At 47.1% G+C, this 22,903-nt stretch overlaps 1 protein-coding gene across 11 annotated transcripts in view; it reads right to left on the reverse strand.

Moving 5' to 3' along the window:
• GULP1 (GULP PTB domain containing engulfment adaptor 1) overlaps positions 1-22,903 on the reverse strand; it is a 1,494,945-nt gene that overhangs the window by 400,051 nt on the left and 1,071,991 nt on the right. For all 11 annotated transcript variants that reach the window (XM_073558194.1, XM_073558195.1, XM_073558203.1 and 8 more), the window contains one exon: positions 4,891-5,007. In XM_073558194.1, coding sequence (XP_073414295.1) covers positions 4,891-5,007 — 117 coding nt within the window. The remainder of the gene's footprint in view (positions 1-4,890; positions 5,008-22,903) is intronic.

A 22,903-nucleotide genomic window follows, 5' to 3' on the forward strand; every position in this document is an offset into this window, starting at 1 on the left:
GATCCCTCACAGACCGCCACCGATTCACAATTCTGTTCCCTGAAACGAGAAAGGAGTGGTTAGTATACAACATCAGTGTTTCACAAACTCCAGTCCTCATGGTCCCCAGGGGTCATGTTTTCAGGATTTCCATAGTAAATAGAAATCCTGAACACATGATCCGTGGGGACCACGAGGACTGGAGTTCGGGAAACACTGGTTTACATCAAGCAACCGGTACTGTATATACTTACGCTCTTTAATCTGGGCCCGAACATCGAGGTCCTCCCAGCGGCCCACAAGGAGCTAACAGATTTCCTCCCAGAGTCGTCAGGTAACGATAAGGTCAGCGTGGCGGCGGTCAGCCATATTCCAGAGCGGCTCCCTTTCTCTGACGAGATCGATGAGGTGGTCCACATCGAGTCCTCTATCCTCACCGTCAGAGTCGGGAGCACGCTGTGAAGGCTGTTAAAGAAAAAGACAAAAATAACATAATTAGCCTCCACAAAAGAAATGAAATAAAAAGTGCAAAAAAACAAAGCAAAAATATTTATACTTACACGCTGGTGACCGCCGCGTTGCTGTCGCCGACGACCCTGGGAGGCACTGCGAGGACCTCTTGGCCGAGCACCAGATTGGGAAGACTAGAGAAGAAAACAAAAAATGTTATGTCTTTGGATGTAGGCATTTGTTTGCTGTGTGTGGTCTGCAGAACATTGTTTTCTATGTGTTGTGTGTAGTGTGATGTTGTGTTTGATGCAAAAAACTTACCAATTGTGAGCCCACTCCAAGTGTCTGTCCACCCCTTCCTTCTTCTTCTGGGAGCTCCTCTTCATCTTGTGAATCCTGTTTTGAAATAAAAGGCAATGAATAGACATATATTACAGAGATGATGGATTTTGGAAATAAAAACTTACCGTCAAACGCTGACGATGCGAGGGAGGGCTCCCAGAAGATGATGTGCTGTCTTCCTGGTGGCCACACTCCATGCCTGTGGGTGGTGTTCCAGCTGCTGCCATTGCTGCTGCTGCATCTATTGGGCGGCTGTTGAATAAAGAGAAACAAAGGGCCAATGAATATCTTGATATTCAATAGCCCTAGTTTGGAGGAATGGGGGATTTGATAATTACCGTCTCTCATCTGCTGCTGGCCTCCCCTCCTCAGCATGTTCCATTTGCTGCTCCATTTGGGGTGGTGGTGGTGCTGATGGTGCTGCAGTGGTCTCCTGCCTTCTCCTGCTGCACTTGGTTGCTTTCTTGGGTGGCATGTTGGGTGTGGCTGTGGGTCCCACTGTCTTGCTTTTATATATGTCTTGTGGGCAGAGCTACTGAGCATGCTCAGACCAAAAAAACCGGATCCGGCCACCGGATCCGGCTTTCGCCGGATCAGGCGCATTGCGGCGCTCATAGGCTTTCATTGTTTTTTGTTGCGGCACCTCTGTGTGTGAACAGAGGCCGCTCTGTGCACTCCGGGTGAAGTTTAACCCGTGTGCATCATACCACCATATTGCTTGTCTGCCATCACTTAGCAGCAGTTATACCACCTACTGCACGGCGGACCCCGAGCGGCGAACGCACTTTATCATTTATTTTTTATTTAGTGCGTTCCGCCGTTCCTAACAATATGTTAGCATTCGGGGCCCCATTTTAAACTTTTGCCTAGGGCCCCACTTTGCCTAAAACCGGCCCTGCCTAAACCCTTTAAAAAAAACCGATGTATTCTGTTATCTGAAGTATCTACCGTAAATGGCCAATATGGCTGGAACTGAGAAGCTGATAACAGAGAGGGTTGTGTGGAGCTCACAGTAGCTCATTATGGGCCCTATTTACCATCTCTTCTGCCTTGATTGACATGGCTTACATCTACTATGTCATCCACAGTCTCTCCCTCTCGCACCTGCATAGGAAACAGGAGCTATGCAGCGCAACAGACTGTGGATGACATAGGAGACGTCAGCCACGTCAGTAAAGGCAGGAGGATGGCAATTGTGGGGTCAGAGGAGGTGCTGAGCAGGGTCCATAGACACTCATCTGACTGGATGCTGCTGATTAGCTTATGAGAAGGAGAATGATAAATTATTTTCTTAAGTTTTCGAGTGGCTGGAATCTTGCAGGAATGCTTTTAAATGCAGCTGAAAGACGGTGGCTACAGGTCTGAGGCTGTGTGCACATGCTGCGGATTCTGCTGCAGTTCCGCAGCGGATTTGGCCGCTGCAGACCCGCAGCAGTTTTAGCTGTGGTGTACAGTACCATTCAAATGAATGGAAAAAAAAAAAACGCTGTGTAGACGGTGCGGATTTTTCCGCGCGGTTTTCCTGCGGTTTTGAAACCGCAGAAAGAATTGACATGTCAATTCTTTCTGCGGAATCCGCAGCGGTTTCCTATCTCCACCATTGTGGAGATGGTGAAACCGCAGGGCAAAACCGCAGGCTAATCCGCAGATAAACCGCAGGTCTTTTGACCTGCGGATTTATCTGCGGATTTTGCAGCGGATTCCGCAGTGTGTGCACATACCCTTACAGATTAAAGCGATCCTGTCCCCTTATAAGGTCCGGCCAGCATCTGTACGCCCTCACATACAGTGTTCTAGAATACTCTCTATATGTCCCCAATCCTCTATGTAAGGCACAAAAAAGAGCTTTTATTATACTCACAGACAAGCGCGGTCCAGGCATGTCTACTCTTGATCCGGCACATACCATCTTCTTGCGATCACTGTCCCGCTTGTGTGGAAGATGTGTCTATCACACTCCTGCACAGGTGCACTTGTCTGTGCCCTGCTGAAGTCAGATCACAGTATTGTAGAGCTCATGCGCCGGCTTTACTTCCAGGTCATTGGCGCCCTTTGGCCTTTCCCAGCGCATACGCACTACAGTACTTAGCTCTGCACTTAGCAGCCCAGAGTGAAGTACGCCTGCACAGGAGCACAATGGGTGACACTTTGTGGATGACATAGGATGTGTTATCCATATGAAGCAATAATTAAGGACCACGATCTTAAGTCAAGACCAACTATGCCTTTGGTGAACGCCGTTGGTGAGCATAATAAGAGGTCATTTTTGAGCCTCGCAGAGGGGATTGGGGACAGATTTCCAGCCTTCCAGAATGCTTTAACAGAGGGTTTAACCTCTTCTTGACCTGAGCTCTTTGCGTTTTTGCATTTTCGTTTTTTTTGCTACCCTTTTTCCCAGAGCCATAACTTGTTTATTTTTAGGTCAATATGGAGGGCTTGATTTTTTGTGGGCGAGTTGTACTTTTGAAAGACACCATTGGTTTTAACATCTCGTGTACTGGAAAAAGGGAAAAAAATTCAAAGTGCGGTGAAATTGCAGAAAAAGTGCAATCCCACACTTTTTTTTTCACCATGTTCACTAAATGCTAAAACTGACCTGCCATTACGATTTTCCAGGTCATTATGAGTTCATAGACACCAAACATGTTTAGGTTCTTTTTTATCTAAGTGGTGAAAAAAATTCCAAAGTTTGCTAAAAAAAAATTGCGCCATTTCCGATATTAGTAGAGAATCTCCATTTTTCGTGATCTTGGGTGGGGTGAGGGTTTATTTTTTGCGTGCCGAGCTGAAGTTTTTAATGATATGATTTTGGTGCAGATACAATCTTTTGATAATCCCGTTATTGCATTTTAATGACCAAAAAACGTAATTCTGGCATTTTGACTTTTTTTCTTGCTATGCCGCTTAATGATCAGGTTAATCCTTTTTTTATTGATAGATTGGGCGATTCTGAATGCGACAATACCTAATATGTGTAAGTGTGATTTTCTTTTATTGTTTTTATTTTGAATAGGGCGAAAGGGGAGTGATTTGAACTTTTATATTTTTTCATTTTTTTATGTCTTTAAAAACATTTTTTCCTTTTGGCATGCTTCAATAGTCTCCATGGGAAACTAGAAGCTGCCATAGACTGATCGGCTCTGCTACATTTAGGCAATGATCAGATAACCTCTATGCAGCAGAATTGCTGATTTGCTATGAGCGCCGACTACAGGGTGGCAATGACAAATATAGAGGTTTCGAGGAGACCTCTAATTGTCATGCCAACCCACTGGTGACCCGCAATCACGTGATGGGGGTAAAGCTCCCCGTCACACATCGCGATCTCGCTAGTGAGATCGCTGCTGAGTCACAAGTTTTGTGACGCCACAGCGATCTCACCAGCGAGATCGCTGTGTGTGACGGCGATCAGCGACCGGCCCCCCTGCCGGGTATCGCTGATCGCTGTGGAAACCTCTGGACATTTTTGGGGTCGCTGGTCTCCCGCTGGCCAGCACGCATCGCTGCGTGTGACTGGCGGGAGACCAGCGAGCAGGAGCTGGTAACCAAGGTACACATCGGGTTTCTAAGGGGCATGCGGCGCCTAGAAACCCGATGTGTACCTTAGTTACCAGTGCGCTGGTGCAGGGAGCTGGTAACCAAGGTACACATCGGGTTTCTAAGGGGTGTGCGCCCCTTAGAAACCTGATGTGTACCTTGGTTACCAGCTCCCTGCATCAGCGCGCTGATAACTAGGGTACACAGCGACGAGCGCACTCGTCGTCGCTGTGCTGATCGCTGGTGAGCTGCCAAACGACATACCAGCGATCCTGACACGTTCATATCGTTGTCGGGATCCTTGGTTAGTCGCTATGTGTGATGAGGCCCTAACCGGTGGGTGGATTTTGGCCAGAAGTGTGAGTTAAATGCCGCTCAGAGTTTGACAGTGGCATTTAACGGGTTAATAGCTGTGGGTGGATCGCAATTCCACCCTCGGCAGCTGTGTAATGGTGCAATGTCTTTGCGTCTGGGACCCTGCTTTTAATTTTGCCTATGGCCCTCCTTTGTATAAAACTGGCCCTGCCTAACAGTGTGCATATAGTTCTTATACAGATCAAGCACTGACATCACTGGACTTACCCTTTTTTGCAAGTTAGCGATTTGTTTCCTTGTTTCAACATCTTTTCCTCCAGATTCAAGGAACTTTCTATATGCTAGATCGAAGGCTTGTCCAATTGTTAATGTTATTTCTTCAGCCTTAATAAAACAGAGAGCAGTTTACAAATTGTTTGCAGTAATTATGTCTTCTTTATGTTCTTTTGTTTTAATAGCTTAAAAATTACTTTAAAAAAGTTTTTTTGCAAGTTAATATTACTGCAAATATTGATAAGGAAATGTGTTGTATGTGTAAAGGGCTGATGATTTGTCAAACATATGTGTATTCATTACTAGGGATGGGCAAGCACTAAAATGCTCGGTTGCTCGGGGGGAGCAAATTGGAATGCTTGGGTGCTCGACCCGAGCAACAAGCCCAATGTAAGTCTATAGGAAACTCGAGCATTTTTGCAGCGGCCCCCGGCGGTCTGCAGAGGGACTAGAAATTGCGGAATTCAATGGGAACAGTGCTCAAATGCCATGGGAACAGCATGGGGAAGACCCCTAAAAGCATATCTAACTCCCAGGTCACTGCTGTGAACAATGTTGTCAGAGTCTTATGCCACTTTTACAGACTCACAATAAAACATACAAAAACGAAACTAAAATGGATTTTCCTGGGAAATGTGTTAAGAAACATTCTTTCCAGGGTAATGACTTGTATATAAGGCAAAATAAATAACCAAAAATAAAATGCTCCTCCACACCTTGGGCTATGTTCACACGTAGCATTTTTGAACTTTAGCATTGCTTTCAACCAAGACAAATGCAATCACTGGGAAATGTCATTTTAACATTTTACAACCTTTTCTGGCCATGTTGAGTGTGACACATCATCAGACACATCCTGTTTCATTTATGAAGGAGGGACTCTGAAAATAACAAGGCCTATTTTTATAGGGCCATCAGTCGGCCCTCGCTATACCTAGAGAGCCATCAGCCGGCTATGTTTTGTTGTTCCCATTAGTAAACATAGGGTCTCCTATACTGTTATTGCGTATGCAGTGAGTGGCATGGCTGCCCATAGAAGAAGGACAGATCTCTACAATCCTGTATAGGCTATCGAGGGCTGAACCAGATCACGGTGAAAAATAAATATCCTATTCCATTGATTCCAGAGTTGTTTGACCGATTTAGAGGTGCCAGGATCTTCACCAAATTAGATATAAGAAGCGCCTACAATCCAATCCGCATTCGCCGGGGAGACGAATGGAAGATGGCTTTCAACACCAGGGCCGGACACTATGAATACTGTGTGATGCCATTCGGTCTCAGTGATGCACCGGCCGTTTTCCAAGAGTTAGTCAATGCTATCTTCCAGGACCTGCTTTATTCCTGTGTTGTGGTGTACCTGGATGATATTCTGATATTTTCCCAAGATCTGGCCTTTCACAGACGAGCAGGTCAGCAAGTTCTTCAGCGTCTTAGGGAGAATAGACTGTACGCCAAGTATGAGAAGTGCGTTTTTGAACAATCCTCTCTACCTTTTTTGGGATACATTGTCTCAGATACCGGACTTAGTATGGATCCTGAGAAGGTCACTTCCATCCTTAAATGGCTGCGGCCTGTGGGAGTCAAGGCAACCTAAAGATTCCTTGGCTTTGCTAATTATTATGGGCAATTTAAGGCCATGACCCGAAAGGAAGTGGATCCAAAGAACTGATCCCCCGAGGCTGAAGAGGCCTTCCACTCTCTCAAACGGTGCATCTCCACCACACCTGTTCTGCATTGTCCAGATCTGAATAAACAGTTCTTCCTTGAGGTGAACGCATCCTCAATAGGGGCCAGAGAGGTGCTTACGCAGAAGTCCTCCTCTTGCCGCTGCATGTCCTGCGGCTTCTTCTCCAAGGCCTTCTCCGCTCCAGAACGTAACTGCTCATTCGGGGACCGGGACTTGCTCACAATTAAGATGGCTCTGGAGGAGTGGCAATACCTACTGGAAGGCGCAATTTATCCAGTAGTGAACTACACAGACCATAAGGATCAGGCACTGGCATTTCTCCAGTCCGCTCAGAAACTTAATCCTCGCCAAGCCAGGTGGTCTTTGTTTTTTGCCTGCTTTGCTTTAACTTTCTTTTGTATTTCAGATCCAGTGACAAGAATGTCAGAGCTGATGCCCTCTCTCGCTCATTTGTATCTGGGGACCAAGAGGAGAATCCTCAGTTTATCTGTAACTTCCAGAGAGGTGAGCTTCCAAGAGTTGACCCTCTGGGTCGTGGTACCGAATGTCCCCTGAGTGAGCTAACCAGGTGGAACCAACCCCTATAAAGGGATCATTAGGGGCAGGCCCAGGGGCTTCAAATATCATGACAGCCGAAACAAGAGGGTGGCTCGAAGGAACTGCAAACAATAATACTCCAGACAGAAGGACCTGGGAGGGCAGAAGGATAGGACTCAAACGGGGAACAGTGGGACTAAGACAGAAAAGGGACAGGATCCAGGGACCAAGGTCTGAGGATGGAAGGAACTAGGGGATGGAGCAGGTACTGGAGACCACCAGGAGCGGACAGAGGAGACTGGGACTGTAGGAGACACAATGGGAGATACACTAATAACCACAGGAGAAAAACATACAAGAGAAGGCCTAAGTACTGGTACAGGATAATACACAATAATCAGGCACTTCCACTAAGGGAGGGCGGCCTGATATACCTGGTGCATGCACTTCATCGGCCAAGCGGTGCTTTCGGGTCAGGTCACTGCAGCTCCTAAAGGTACCGAGAGTGCGCACGGCCGAGACCTAGCGCGCATTCCTCCTGACAATGCAGGAGGAATGCACCACAAACCCTGATCAGCAGCACGTCAGGACGCAGGAGAGAGGAGTTGAGTAGCGGAGGACCGAGGGGACACAGCACCGCAGTGGCGGACCGGGCAGACACAGCTCTTTCAATGGGGGACTGGGCAGCCACAGCTCTAACAGTACCCCCTCCCTTACAACCCCCTCTTCTGAGATTGGACAGAAATCTCTTAAGAATATGGGGTGCATCGATGTTCTCCCGTGGCTCACAGGATCTCTCCTCAGGACGAAAACCCCTCCAATCAGAAAGAATGTTCTCCCCCTAACTTTCTTCATGGCCAGAATATAACTTACCTCAAAGACATTGTTGGTACTAACCGCTTGAAGGGTAGAGCCAGATGCAGGATGGAAACGATTAAGTATAACAGGTTTCAGGAGAGAGACGTGGAAGGCATTGGGAATACGGAGCCAGGCAGGCAACTTCCATTTATAGGCTACATCGTTGATGCGTCTGAGGATCTCGAAAGGACTGATGTAATGAGGGCCCAGCTTGTAGGAGGGAATCTTTAGTCCGATATTTTTGGCAGAGAGCCAAACCTTAATCACCTGGAGGATAAGGTGAAGAATTCAAGTGTCTCTTATCCGCATGTCTCTTCATCCGATTTCCAGGCTTTTCGAGCGTTCCTTTGGTCTCCTCTCAAATTTTTGAAAACTCCAAAGATAAAGAGTCGGCTGCAGGCACCCCTGGCGCAGAGGATACTGAAAGTGGAATACCAGGGTGTTGCCCAAAAACAATGAAAAATGTAGACTTGGTTGAAGACTCGCTAGGGTGGTTATTATAAGCAAATTCTGCCCAGGAAAGGAGGCCGACCCAATCGTTTTGATGAGCATTGGAAAAATGACGCAGGTAGGATGCTAACACCTGGTTAGTACAATCTACTTGACTATTGGTCTGAGGGTGGTACGCAGAGGAGAAATCCAAAGACACATCCATGAGTTTGCAAAGAGCTCTACAGAACCGGGAAGTGAACTGGACTCCTCGGTCAAACATGGTATGTTGAGGAAATCCATGAAGTCTGAAGATATGGTGAATAAAAATTTTTGCGAACTCAGCAGCTGAAGGCAGCCCAGGTAGAGGAATGATGTGAGCCATTTTAGAGAAACGGTCCACGACCACCAGAATTACTGTGCAACCAGATGAACGAGGAAGGTCGGTGATAAAGTCCATAGCTATATGTTGCAAGGGAGCCGATGAAACTGGCAGACCGGGGGATAAACATCTTGGGACCTTGGTTTTGGCACAGAAGGGACAGGAAGCGGTAAAATCTATGTCTTGGTGCAGGGAAGACCACCAGTAATAGTGAGAGATAAGTGCTAGAGTATTCTTAATTCTGGCATGAACAGCGATTTTAGAGGAATGTCCCCAATGTATCACTCCTCTTCTATCAGCTTCAGACACAAAAAGTCTTGCCCTGTTGTAGAGTAACAAGGTTCAAGAGAGCCACAGTGATGATCTTGATAGTATCAATAATGTTCGACGGCTCTTCTACCGTATCAGAGGCCTGATAGGACCTGGACAATGCATCCACCTTGACGTTCTTATTTCCTGGCTGGAAATGGAGTTCATAGTCAAAGCGGGAAAAAAACAGACCATCTGGCTTGCCAGAGGTTAAGCCTCTGAGCAGACTGAATATAAGCTAGGGTTTTATGGTCAGTGATGATTATAAAGGGATTATAATGGGATTATAAAGGCATGAGCATGCCTCCACTAGCAAGGCATGGGAGCGCCGCTCAAGCACAGGCAGCCTCACAGGTCTTCAACCCATTCGGACACAACAGTGTTCTCATACCCTTTGGGGATCCTTCTGCTCATACACTACCTTTGAACTAAGTGACTTTATGAGTAAGACGGGAGGGTCGAAATGTCACATAATTTCTGGTCGCTTTCTACCTATTTTTTTTGCTCCAATTGATGTCTCATCAAATAAATTATTTTTTGCATTGACAACCACTAGAGTGTGCGGTGTATCTCAAACAAAATAGTCTGTTACACCAACACCTCGCTTTTTCTGACAGAGTGCACATCATTTTACCCGATTTACCAATGGACAAGTGGAGCGGGTCAACCAGGTCCTGGGCAACTACCTGCGACACTTCCTCAATGCCCACCATAATGATTGGGCGTCCCTGGGCTGAGTTCTCGTCCAACAATCATGTTGGTGAAGCCTCTGGAGAGTCGCCATTCTACATTATGTTCGGCAGCAACCCGAGATTCCCCTTCCAGTGTCGGTTCCTTCGGATGTTCCTGCAGCAAATTTCCTTTCCACAGATTTTGTGAAGTTGTGTGAGGACACCCGAGTCACGATAGAAGCATCCTTACTTCATATGAAGAGGCATACAGACAAGAGGCACCTGGATACTCCGTGCTTCCGTCCTGGAGACTGTCATGATCTCAGTGCGGGTTTGACTCGCACACGTGGGGTTAATGTCTGGAACCTGAGCTGAAGACTGGCATTTCTGGGGTTAAAGGTTGTGATCCCGGTGCAGGCTTACCTGCACACCTGGAGCTATGATTGTGGCCTCTCCCTGGTTCTGGGAGAGGCTTCTTATAGCCTCAGGACGCTCCCATCCCTGTCAGTTATAATCTTGCCCTTGGCATTGTGTGGTGACCCCCGAGTGTGTTTTTGCTGTGTTCTGGTTGCTTGATAATCTGTGTATGACTCGGTCTGTTCCCTGGATATTGCTTTGGATTCTCCTTGGTACCTTCTATGTCTGTTTGGTTTTGATAGCTGCTTGGCCCTGACTATGCGCTCTGTCTCATCCTTGGTACGTTACGGCTATCTCTGTGTATGAACCCCATTTTGCCTGACTCTGAGTAATTCTGTATAGTGTCTTTCCATCTCACTAAGCAGGACGCTAAGCCCCGCCCCCTTGCAGTCACATTACCATAGGTCCCGTGTCTGCTTTCTACACTTCAGCATCCACAGGTCCTGCGCCTCGGTACTTTCTGGCTGTACCTGACCCTGGTACCCCTACAGTGCGGGTGAGTCCCTGCTCAGCGGAGGCTGCACGCCAGCGCTCACAGGATCCTGACACTCAGGACATGCGCACTGGCTCAGTGAGCAAGTACAGTGCAGTGTTCCTGACAGAGACAAAGTATGGTTTTCATCCTGGTACGTCCAGCTGAAGAACCCTTCTTACAAGTCGGGTCCTCGTTTTATCAGGCCTTACGAGGTGTTGAAGCGGATCAACGAGATCTCCTATAAATTGAAGCTGCCTCCATCTCTGCGGATTCCAAACTGCTTTCATGTATCTCTACTGAAACCAGTCAGTCAGTCCCTCCTTCAAGGATCTCAGGACCATGCCCATGCTAACAGCCTTGAACGATGTTTTTGAAGTGGAGAACATCTTGGACATAAAGAAAGTGAGAGGCAAGACCTTCTTCCTCATTGACTGGAAGGGATTTGGTCCTGAAGAGAGGTCCTGGGTGCCCAAGGAGAACATCCACACTCCAATTCTTCTCCGGAAGTTCCTCGATGGCTTGAAAAGGAGGGGGCATAAAGGGAGGGGTACTGTTAGCACCACGCCGGCTTCCCGGCATGTCAGTTCACTCACCGTGCTGCATTTGGTCCCTCTCCCCCTCATGCTCTGCATGCTTCCAGCAGCACTTCCAGCCGGGCCTCTGGCCATGTTTTAAGGGCACGCGCACTCCTGCCCTCATAAAGGGCCAGCGCGTGCACTTGCTATTTCCTCCCCAGCCAATGGTTTTGTGGTATTATGCATATATTGCTTCCTCTCCACTGGGGAGGTGCTTGAGCGACCTGTTTCAGTCTAGGTTGTGTAAGGTCGCATATAAGTGCAAATCCCGCTTGCTGCACTCTGAAGCAAATCCCGCTTGCTGCACTCTGAAGCAAATCCCGCTTGCTGCACTCTGAAGCAAATCCCGCTTGCTGCACTCTGAAGCAAATCCCACTTGCTGCACTCTAATGCAAGCTTTGCCAGCTGCTTCATCCTGTCTGTTCTTCGGGTCCAGCTGCTGCGTGATCGTTGGTCTGCCCTTGAGTGGTACTTGGCCTTCATCGGTAGCCAAGTCTAACCTCACCATCAGAGGCTCTAGTGAATAGTCAGGTGATCACTTAGTCGCGCCTGTTGTGAGTTCATTTTTCCCTTCACCATTGAGGTCTGATGAACTCCCTCCTCTGGTGAAGGAAGGTAGTGAGACTGACTACCAAACACCTGGGCAGCTAGATGATAACTGGGTGGCTGGAATTGAGGACAGGATATAAGGCTGCCGACGCCCTTCACTGTTGTGAGTTCATTTTTCCCTTCACCATTGAGGTCTGATGAACTCCCTCCTCTGGTGAAGGAAGGTAGTGAGACTGATTACCAAACACCTGGGCAGCTAGATGATAACTGGGTGGCTGGAATTGAGGACTGGATATAAGGCTGCCGACGCCCTTCTTCCTGGCTGGTGATTTTCCTGCTGGATTCTTGGAGACCAGTCTGATTCCTGCATCTCAAAGCTAAGTTTTTCTGCTCTGCTTTGTACTCTTCAGATTTGTTTTTGTTTTGTCTTGTTTTTTGGGAGTTCTGCCATCCCCGGCCGGGGGTGAGCTGAATTCCATTTTTGTCTCTGATCTGTTGATCTTTTGCTCTGTCTTCAGAATATACCTGAGTGCTGATATAGTCTTTTGAAGCTTAGCGACTTCAGGGCCTGTTTTTCCTATCAGTCGGTTGGCTCATATTGATAGGGTTTTTGCGGATGGCAGACAGCAGCTTTCCTATCCTGTCCTGTGTAGTTAGCTTGGGCCCCATCATTTGCTCAGCCTATCTTTCTATCTGTGTTGGTGTTTTCATCTTGCTTCACCGTCATTATATGTTGGGGCTTCCTATTGCTTTGGGGTCTGCTCTGGGGCAGTTTAGTTTTTCCCCCTTTCTGTCTTTAGGCTATGTAGCTCTCCGGCTGTGATCGAGGGGTCTAGGGCACCGTAGGAACCCCCCACGGCTACTGCTAGTTGTTGTGGATAGGTTCAGGGGTCTGCAATCCGATAGCTGCCAACCTCTCTGGTTTTTCTGGACTTAGCTGGTATTTTGTTTTTTCCTCCTTCGGTGACTCATCATAACACGCGCCCCTCCAAGCTCTCCACAGTCTGTGGCACAGTGGTTTCACAAACCACACACAGGACAAATGCATCCTCTTTGATTGTGATCAAAGTTTTGGAGGATGTTATGTCTGACATCCATTTCCACTCCTGAGGTCTTATGTGTGGAGTCTGAACTGAATACCAACGGCCTTGTTGATGCTGGTAGTCAGCAACTGCCCTCTTCTGCTCACAAATACTTCCCAACATCTGCTGTGTAGAGTTCCAACGCGTTGGGACATCACACACCAGTCGGTGAGCCGGAATCTGCAAACACTGCTGAAGCACGGCAAGGGCGGCGGAAGCTGTAACTGACTTTCTAAAATGGGCACACAGGTGGCGTACTTTGACAAGCAGATCTGACAGCTCCGGGTCGGTTTTGAGAAACCGCTGAACCATGAGGTTAATAACATAGGCCAGGCATCGTACTTGTGTGAGCTCGCCTCGCCTCAGAGTTGCCACCAGGTTCCGGCCATTGTCACACATGTCCATGCCTGGCTGTAAGTTCAGCGGTGTCAGCTACAGATCTGCCTGCTCTTTCAGAGCTGTCCACAACTCTTCAGCATTGTGCGGTTTGTCACCTAAGTATATTAGCTTCAGCACAGCCTGTTGCCGCTTGGCTGAGGCAGTGCTGCAGTGCTCCCAGCTTGTGACTGATGTAGTCATTTCGGAGATGGAGGCTGAAGAGGAGGAGGAACATGAGGTGCAGTAGCTGTAAACTGTGGTGGAAACTCTGATTGACCTAGGGCCCGCAATCCTCAGTGTCAGGAGGATGCATTCCATCCCAAGGCCCTGCTGAGTCCCGGCTTCCACTATGTTAACTCAGTGTGCCATCAGTGAGATGTACCATCCCTGCCCACAAGCACTTGTCCATGTGTCCTTGGTTAGGTGGACTTTCCCAGTAACTGCATTGTTGAGGGCATGGCTAATGTTGTGGGACATATGCTTGTGTAATGTGTGGATGGCACACCAGGAGAAATAGTGGCGCCTGGGGACCGAGTATCGAGGGACAGCAGCCACCGTTCAGTTGCGGAAAGCTTGTGGGAAATTAGTAGTGTGGCATGTGGGGCATTGGCTGCGTATTTGCCCTTGTGTTCCAAGGACTGGGGTATGGACAACTAAATGCTGCACTCGGACAAGGACGTGGACGTGCTTGCTGATGGTTCTAGTTGAGTGTGTGCAATGACAGGTGCAGGGCATGCACCATGGTCAGGGGACTGATTTGCACGTACAACAGCGGAAGAAGCAGTGGTGTCACCCGCAGACACTGTTCCTGGACCCTGGGGTTCGGCCCACAAAGTCAGGTGCTTTGCTGCCATGTGCCTGATCATGCTGGTGGTGGTCAGACTGCTAGTTTTGCTACCCCTGCTGAAGCTGGCCTGGCAGGTGGTACAAATGGCCTTTTTGGGGTTATTGGCAGAGTCTTTAAAAAACAACCAGACTCGGAAAGACCTAACAGTTGTACTGGCAACTTCTGTTATGTTGGTGTTACGGGGAACAGTTGCCCCCTTTCTGTTTGTGGCCACCACACTGCTTCTTCCTGCCTGTTGGAGTGCTGTGCCTCCCTCCCCCTCTGTGCTGCTGTCCTCGCTCTGCATGTCCTCCTGCCTGGTTGGGTCAGTTACTATATCTTCCGCCACCTTGTCTTCCAATTCCATATCCTGGTCATGCTGACTTTCTGGCAATTGTGTCTCTCATCATAGTCCATCTTTTCTGACACTTTCCCACCGTCACCTTTGTGTGACCGTGGCTGCTCAAATATTTGGGTATCACTACATGTGATCTCCTCTTGCCCCGCTTCAAGTGGACCGGGCGAGGGGCCCGAATCTTTAAAAGGAAAAGTGAACAGCTCTTCGTAGTGTCCAAGTGTGGGATCAGTTGTCTCCGGGCACTCAGCATGGTGGAAGGAGGATCAGGGAGAGGAATATGTGGTCCAGACTCACGGCTACTGAGAACTGACAATGTGGAAGATGTGGTCGTGGTGGCGGCAAAGTGACTGGAAGCATTATCTGCTATCCAACCCACAACCTTTTGACTCTTCTCTGGGTTAAATAGTGCTGTGCTGCGGTCCCTTAGTAATTTGGATAGGAAGGTCTAGCGAGAAGATGTGGGTGTTTGTTGTGGCACAATTTTAGCTTGCCCATGGCGTCTGCAAGCACCATCACCATCACGTCCAGTTCCCTGCCCCTTGCCATGCACCTTGCCCATTTTAAATGGAGGACAATATTTTCCATGCTCACTACAAATGGCTGAATTTGGAGCAAACTCATATGTGATCCGTGTGATGGAAAACCACAGTTTTAAATAGCTGACCTATAGGTAACTATTTTTAACAACAAATTGGTGTCAATAACTTCACTAACACACTGCAACAAAATTTAAATGGAGGCCAGAAATGGCAGAATTTTGAGCGCACTTATATGTGATCCATGTGACAGACAAAACACAGTTTTAAATAGATGGATTTTTAGCTCTGTAATATGGAAAGGATCTGGCTGTATTCTGCAGTGCAAACAAGCAAATGGAGCAGAAAAACTGTGTTATCTGGATTACTTTTTAAGCAAATAATCAGGATTTAGTCCCCCAAAAAATTATTCCTGGCCCTGATACCTGGGGCTATGTCTAGAAATATCTGTAAAAGCAGTAGCAGCAGATAGAACTGGAATGGACCCTTTTGCTATATGCACTGCAGTCTGCCAAATACACTGCCTGCCTGCCTAGCACTGATATCTATGCAGCTGGATTAGTCCTCAGAAGGATTGTTAGTTGAGATGGATATGAGTCACCCTCCCAGGGCTGTGGGGTACTCGGTACCGGGCCGATGTCAGGGGAATGTGTCACAGCAGTAGTGACCCGGACCATGGCCCTGGGCGCCCTACTCAATGGCGGAATGTACAGTCATGGCCAAAAGTATTGACACCCCTGCAATTCTGTCAGATAATACTCAGTTTCTTCCTGAAAATGATTGCAAACACAAATTCTTTGGTATTATTATCTTCATTTAATTTGTCTTAAATGAAAAAACACAAAAAGAATTGTCCTAAAGCCAAATTGGATATAATTCCACACCAAACATAACAAAGAGGGTGGACAAAAGTATTGGCACTGTTCGAAAAATCATGTGATGCTTCTCTAATTTGTGTAATTAACAGCTCCTGTAACTTACCTGTGGCACCTAACAGGTGTTGGCAATAACTAAATCACACTTGCAGCTAGTTGACATGGATTAAAGTTGACTCAACCTCTGTCCTGTGTCCTTGTGTGTACCACATTGAGCATGGAGAAAGGAAAGAAGACCAAAGAACTGTCTGAGGACTTGAGAAACCAAATTGTGAGGAAGCATGAGCAATATCAAGGCTACAAGTCCATCTCCAAAGACCTGAATGTTTCTGTGTCTACCGTGCGCAGTGTCATCAAGAAGTTTAAAGCCCATGGCACTGTGGCTAACCTCTCTTGATGTGGCCGGAAAAGAAAAATTGACAAGAGATTTCAATGCAAGATTGTGCGGATGTTGGATAAAGAACCTCCACTAACATCCAAACAAGTTCAAGCTGCCCTGCATTCCGAGGGTACAACGGTGTCAACCCGTACTATCCGTCGGCATCTGAATGAAAAGGGACTGTATGGTAGGAGACCCAGGAAGACTCCACTTCTTACCCCGAGACATAAAAAAGCCAGGCTGGAGTTTGCCAAAACTTACCTGAAAAAGCCTAAAACATTTTGGAAGAATGTTCTCTGGTCAGATGAGACAAAAGTAGAGCTTTTAGGGCAAAAGCATCAACATAGAGTTTACAGGATAAAAACGAGGCATTCAAAGAAAAGTACACGGTCCCTACAGTCAAACATGGCGGAGGTTCCCTGATGTTTTGGGGTTGCTTTGCTGCCTCTGGCACTGGACTGCTTGACCGTGTGCTTGGCATTATGAAGTCAGAAGATTACCAACAAATTTTGCAGCATAATATAGGGCCCAGTGTGAGAAAGCTGGGTCTACCTCAGAGGTCATGGGTCTTCCAGCAGGACAATAACCCAAAACACACTCCAAAAAGCACTAGAAAATGGTTTGAGAGAAAGCACTGGAGACTTCTAAGGTGGCCAGCAATGAGTCCAGACCTGAATCCCATAGAACACCTGTGGAGAGATCTAAAAATGGCAGTTTGGAGAAGGCACCCTTCAAATATCAGGGACCTGGAGTAGTTTGCCAAAGAAGAATGGTCTAAAATTCCAGCAGAGCATTGTAAGAAACTCATTGATGGTTACCGGAAGCAGTTGGTCGCAGTTATTTTGGCTAAAGGTTGTGCAACCAAGTATTAGGCTGAGGGTGCCAATACTTTTGTCCGGCCCATTTTTGGAGTTTTGTGTGAAATGATCAATGTTTTGCTTTTTGCGTCATTCTCTTTTGTGTTTTTTCATTTAAGACAAATTAAATGAAGATAATAATACCAAAGAATTTGTGTTTGCAATCATTTTCAGGAAGAAACTGAGTATTATCTGACAGAATTGCAGGGGTGTCAATACTTTTGGCCATGACTGTATATGTAGTTAATGAAATGGAATAGTTCGTGACGCCACCGGTGGTGCTTGGCAAGGGAGGTGTTAAGCCGACGCTGCAGACAGGTCCTCTGGGACAGATGGTAGGATGCAGCAGTGATGGTATAGCCCTCCACAGGCAGGGCTGATGTCCCAGGGCAGTGTAGTGGTAATGGTTGTGGAAAGGCGCAGGCAGTGAAAAAGATGGTACCCAGATGTAGCGGTGCTGAATGGGTTGGCGCGAGAATGAATGGAGGACACAGAGGCTTGCAATTCCAAAGCTTTACTCATAGTCTGCGGTACACAAGGGTGCCTGCCTCCGGGCCGTGTCCTCTGGGTTAGAGACTCAGCCAATCTCCAGGCTAGATGAAAAGCTCCTCTCCAACACTCTGCCAACATATACCTTTCCTGAATGACTCCTATATTGCGCCTTAAAGTGTGAAGATCTCCAGTACCGTGGTACTCTGGAGTTCCTCCTGTCAGATGTTCCTAACAATTCTACTCGTATGGCAGACAGCTGTAGCCTCTCTCGGGGACCCCTTTCTCTGGAGTCCTGGCTCTCTATTCAGTTGCTGTTGTGCCCCAAGTCTTAGATGGGAGTAGTGCATTTACAGCCAACTACTCCACCGGTGTCTGCTGCAGAACCATAAGTGTCCATACAACCTCGGGGACCGGGCCCCGGCCTTGTGCTGAGAAGCTATAGGCAGGGTTCCTCTTCCAACCCACGTCTCCTCTCTGTTCTCCTACTCCTTCGTTCCGTACTGATCCTTCTCTCCCTTATGGAAGCTTAGGTTGCAGTTCTACGTCTTTCTCCTTCTGTTCCTTCCCGTGCCAGCTGACACAGATCATTGAGGCAGCTGCAGCGCTCCTTCCTCCATCCCTTCTTCCAGGGATCCCCACTCCTGTCTGAGTGACTTCCTACCCGCCTGACCTTCTGCCAGACTGAACCTCACATCCTATACTTTCCCACTTTTTTCTGTATCTTAATTCCACCCACCTCCCAGCACATCCAATGTTCCATGCAGGGAACCACCAGAGGTGCTCTGCTACTCTCTAAGCATTGAGCCGCAATGTGGTTGTGCAGAACTACTCTGTTGTGTGGGGTGCGAGTGTTGGAGTGTGGAAAGGAGTTCCCACCTTACCTAGATGGTGGGGCACTACACCTTAGGAGAAGGTGCAGTACCTCTGTGGCGACTGAGCCTCAGGGGCACCACAGATATGTGTATACTATATTGTGGTATACCTACACTAACTATGAATCAAGCAAATCTCTCCCTAGCTCAGCAGCAAGACTCCCTTAACTGCCTGATTCCGGAGTAGACTGTGACGAGCATGGCGGTGCCAGGTCTGATATAGACCTGACGACGCTGTGCGGCCAGCCAATCACTGTAATGCCACAACCAACATGATTGTGGCATTAAAGTGTGTGGCAGACAATCTCTGCATGTTCATTGGCTCTATAAACAGTGACAAACATGCAGGGAGAGGACCCGAGCTCCCACTGAGCAACCCTGTAAATACTCGGTGAGCTCCGAGCATCTAGAGCAGTGAGAAGCTCGGGCGGGCTCCTCACTATTCATTATCAATCAGGGACCTGAGTAATGCTCATTTGCCTCCTTTAAGGCTCTTGCACCCAACAATATTTATCGGATGAGTGCTATACCTAGTTTTCATGGATAGTACTCATGTCATTTTATAAGACTGTGCACATTTCTGATGTTTTTCTCGGACATAGTGGTCCAAGATAAAAAAAAAAAATCGGTGAGATATCTGATTTTGAGTCAGATCAAATTTGGCAATGCAAGTCTATGGGTCCGTGAAAAACATCAGATTGCAATCGATTGGCATCCTAGTGCAGTCTAATTTTCAAGGACTGACAGAATGGAGAAGGTGAAGAAACTATTTTATTTTTTCTGTCTACCTTTGAGAAGAAACAATCCCACTCTTATCGGAAAAATCGGACTGTTTTTCCCAGATGGAGAGAAAATGGCTGTGTGCACCTACCCTTGGCAAAGGTGCAGGTGAATGTATTTTTGGTCCAAGTGCGATCCAACAAAAGATCAGATTACTCGTATTAGGCCAGCGTCCGACTAGAGAGAAATACGGACGAGTGAGAGGCGTAAAAACCACGCATTGCACACGGACCAATATTTCTCTATGGGGCAGCTCTCATCAGCTGTATATTTCTCGGCCGTATTTTACAGGCTGAGATAATTGCAGCATACTGCGATTATCATCGTATTAGGGGCATAATACGCCAATGCAAGTCTATGAGGGCAAGAAAAATACGGATTACACACGGACCACACATGTGACTTGCGAGAAATACGTACCGGTGTCCTTTAACAAAAGCCGGCAATTCATTTTGCGATACAGTAAAATCACACTGACATGTTTAATAAAATAATGAAAGAATAGCTATAGGCACATAGAATACAATATTATATATAATGAGTGTGGGAAAGTATCTGCATTTTTTCCCACGCTCATCAGTTCACCTCAGGTCAGCCAGTGACGTCAGTGAGGTTGCGCGGAGTCCCCTGGCTGACCTGAGGTGAAATGGTGAGTATGGGAAAAATGCAGAAACTTTCCCACGCTCATTAGTTCATCTCTGGTCAGTCAGGGAGGCTGCGCAGAGATAAACTAATTCATTCTGGCAGTGGTTAACATCGGGCTGGTCGCATTAGCACCTGTCCCGATGTAAACCAGTCAACCCCTTGTGATGGATTGCAGCAGGTGACCTGACTGACCAGCAGAGAGGTAAGAATATTGTTGCTTTTTTGTTTAATTTTTTTTACAGGTCCATGGTTTATTTATGGATTAGCAGAGGAATAAATATGGTCAAAAACTTGGTGTCTTTATTTCATTAAAAGAATTTTTAAATAATGTCTGGTCGCGATTTTACCGCAGGAGCCCACACATTTTTTTCTACAAATTAACCCCTTAATTTAACACCTAGATGTCCCAAATTTTACACACAAACCCTAATCTGATTATTAGTCAAAGACATATAAAAAATTAAATGAAATGAGATGGTTTACTGTATGTAAAACATGAGTCATTTCATGTCAAGTTTTGTCTTGATTTTACATAAGCCGGCAATTGATTTAGCGGCTATTCTGCTATGTAGAACTCTATGATTAATATATATATTAATATATATATATATATATATATATATAGTGGTACAGTAAAGGGTGTTTTACTAGATGGGAGATACATTTCTCCCGGCAGATTTAATGTTTGGCCGGGTTTTTCCCTAAAGACAGGACCTGCGATGATGTCATGGTCACGTAATCAGCCCATGTGAGGTCTACCTCACTTGTGGGAGGGGTTATGGGCTATGTAATGGAGGTTGGTGTTTGGCATATGGTGAGTATGTGTCTGGAAGTTACAGGAACTTGGCTGGACTTAGCCTGAACTTGTATACAGGATACCCGTGCTGCAAGACTATAGCAGCAAGACTCTCAACAACCCTGGGAATGGCACCTGGCGGATGCCGCGGACCTGGCAGCCGCTCAGTTAAGCCCATGCAAGGGGTGAGTCTGGGACTAGTGGTTCTCCAAGCTGGAGTATATTGATGCTTTTCCTTACTTTCTGTTAATCTGCTGTTTGCAACGTGACATTAAACCACTGAAATTGGACTTTAAACCTGTGTGTTGCCTCATTACTGAAGCCCTGCCATTACCTACCAGAGCAAATCCCTACAATTGGACTGAATGCGGGCAAATGCAGTGAGGCCAGGCTGTTTTTCTTATTTTTGATTTGTACCCCAGCCTATGTCCTGGGTAAAATGAGTGGCACAGACCCAGGCGGGGAACTTTCCAGGATTGGAGGCCACAGTAAAAATGCTCATAGAGGCCACGCAACTGCAGCAGCAGGCTACACAGCAGCAGCAGGCTATGCAGCAGCAGCAGGAGGCCATGCGACAGCAGGCTATGCAGCATCAGCAGGAAACCAATCAGCTGTTGATACAGCATATCACGACAGCGCAGAAAAAAAGGAACTAACCGGGGAATCCATGATGTCCGGAAAGCGGTTCGTACAGGGGTTCCCAAAATGGAGAAATCGGAAGATGTGGAGGCGTACCTGGAGATGTTTGAAGAAGTCGCTGAGAGAGAGAAGCTACCCCGGGACCAGTGGGCAGAAATCATCGCTCCGTTTCTGGCCCCTGGACCTTTGAAAGCGTATCAGGACCTACCCACGGAGCAAGGGGCGGACTAAACGGTTGTCAAGGGTGAGATACTGGCACGTCTTGGGGTAAATGTGTTAGATCAGGCCCAGCAGGTACACCAGTGGGAGTTTACCCCCTCCAAGCCGGCTCGGTCCCAGTATTACGACCTGATGCATGTGTTATGAAAGTGGTTGCAGCCTGAGGTGTTGTCCCCCACGGCCATGCTGGACCGCATAGTGACTAATAAGTTTTGGAGGGCTTTGTCCCCCTCCCTCCAGACATGGGTCGGACAGGCATCCCCTACTAATGCCATGCAGATGATAGACCTCATAGAAAGGTATGGGGCTACCAAAGAGCTACAGGAAGGGACTCCCCGGAAGGTAACAGGAAGGTTCCGTAAGTCTCCATCCCTGGTTCGGCGAGCGGAGCCCAGGAAGACCGCTCAGGACTATTGTTGAGCATTCCGATACTGCAAATATCGGGTATCGGCCGATATTCGCTGTATCGGAATTCCGATACCGAGTACCGATATTTTTTCAATATCGGATACCGGAATTGGAAGTTCCCATAATGCAATGAGCCACTGTTGTGGCTGTGATTGGCTGCTGAAATGATGTCATCATGATGCGCGGTCTCTGTGCATCATGATGCGCGGTCTGTGCCGACTGCGGGGGTCTGTACGGGCCTGCCGGGGGCCTGTGTCGGCTGCCGGGGGTCTGTACGTGCCTGCCGGGGGCCTGTGCCGGCTGTCTGGGTCTGTACGGGCCTGTGCCGGCTGCCGGGGGTCTGAACGGTCATGCCGGGGGCCTGGCCTGTGCCGGCTGCCGGGGGTCTTGTGTGTGTGCAGGCATAATCCGATGGGACTACAAGTCCCATCGGGCTATGCCTGCTACAATGACAGTGATTCACACATTAGCCAATGATGGGACAGTAGTAGTCCCATCATCCGGCTAATGTGTTGAATGTAAAAAAAAAAGCATGCATACTACATACATACTACATATATACAACATTCATACAACATACATACTTCATATATACTACATTCATACAACATACAAACATACTACATACATACTACATATACACTACATTCATACAACATACATACATACTACATACATATATACTACATTCATACAACATACATACATACTACATACATATATACAACATACATACTACATACTTACTACATACATACAACATACATACAACATGCTACAGACCTGAAACATACATACAACATACATACAACATACATACTACATACAATACATTCATACAATACATACATACTACATATATACTACATTCATACATACATACATAGTACATACTACATACATACTACATACATACAACATGCTACAGACATACTACATACATACTACATACATACTACATACATACTACATA

This window comes from Dendrobates tinctorius, unplaced genomic scaffold (assembly GCF_039654945.1).
Source record: "Dendrobates tinctorius isolate UK_male_01 unplaced genomic scaffold, ASM3965494v1 ptg000254l, whole genome shotgun sequence".
NCBI lineage: Eukaryota > Metazoa > Chordata > Amphibia > Anura > Dendrobatidae > Dendrobates > Dendrobates tinctorius.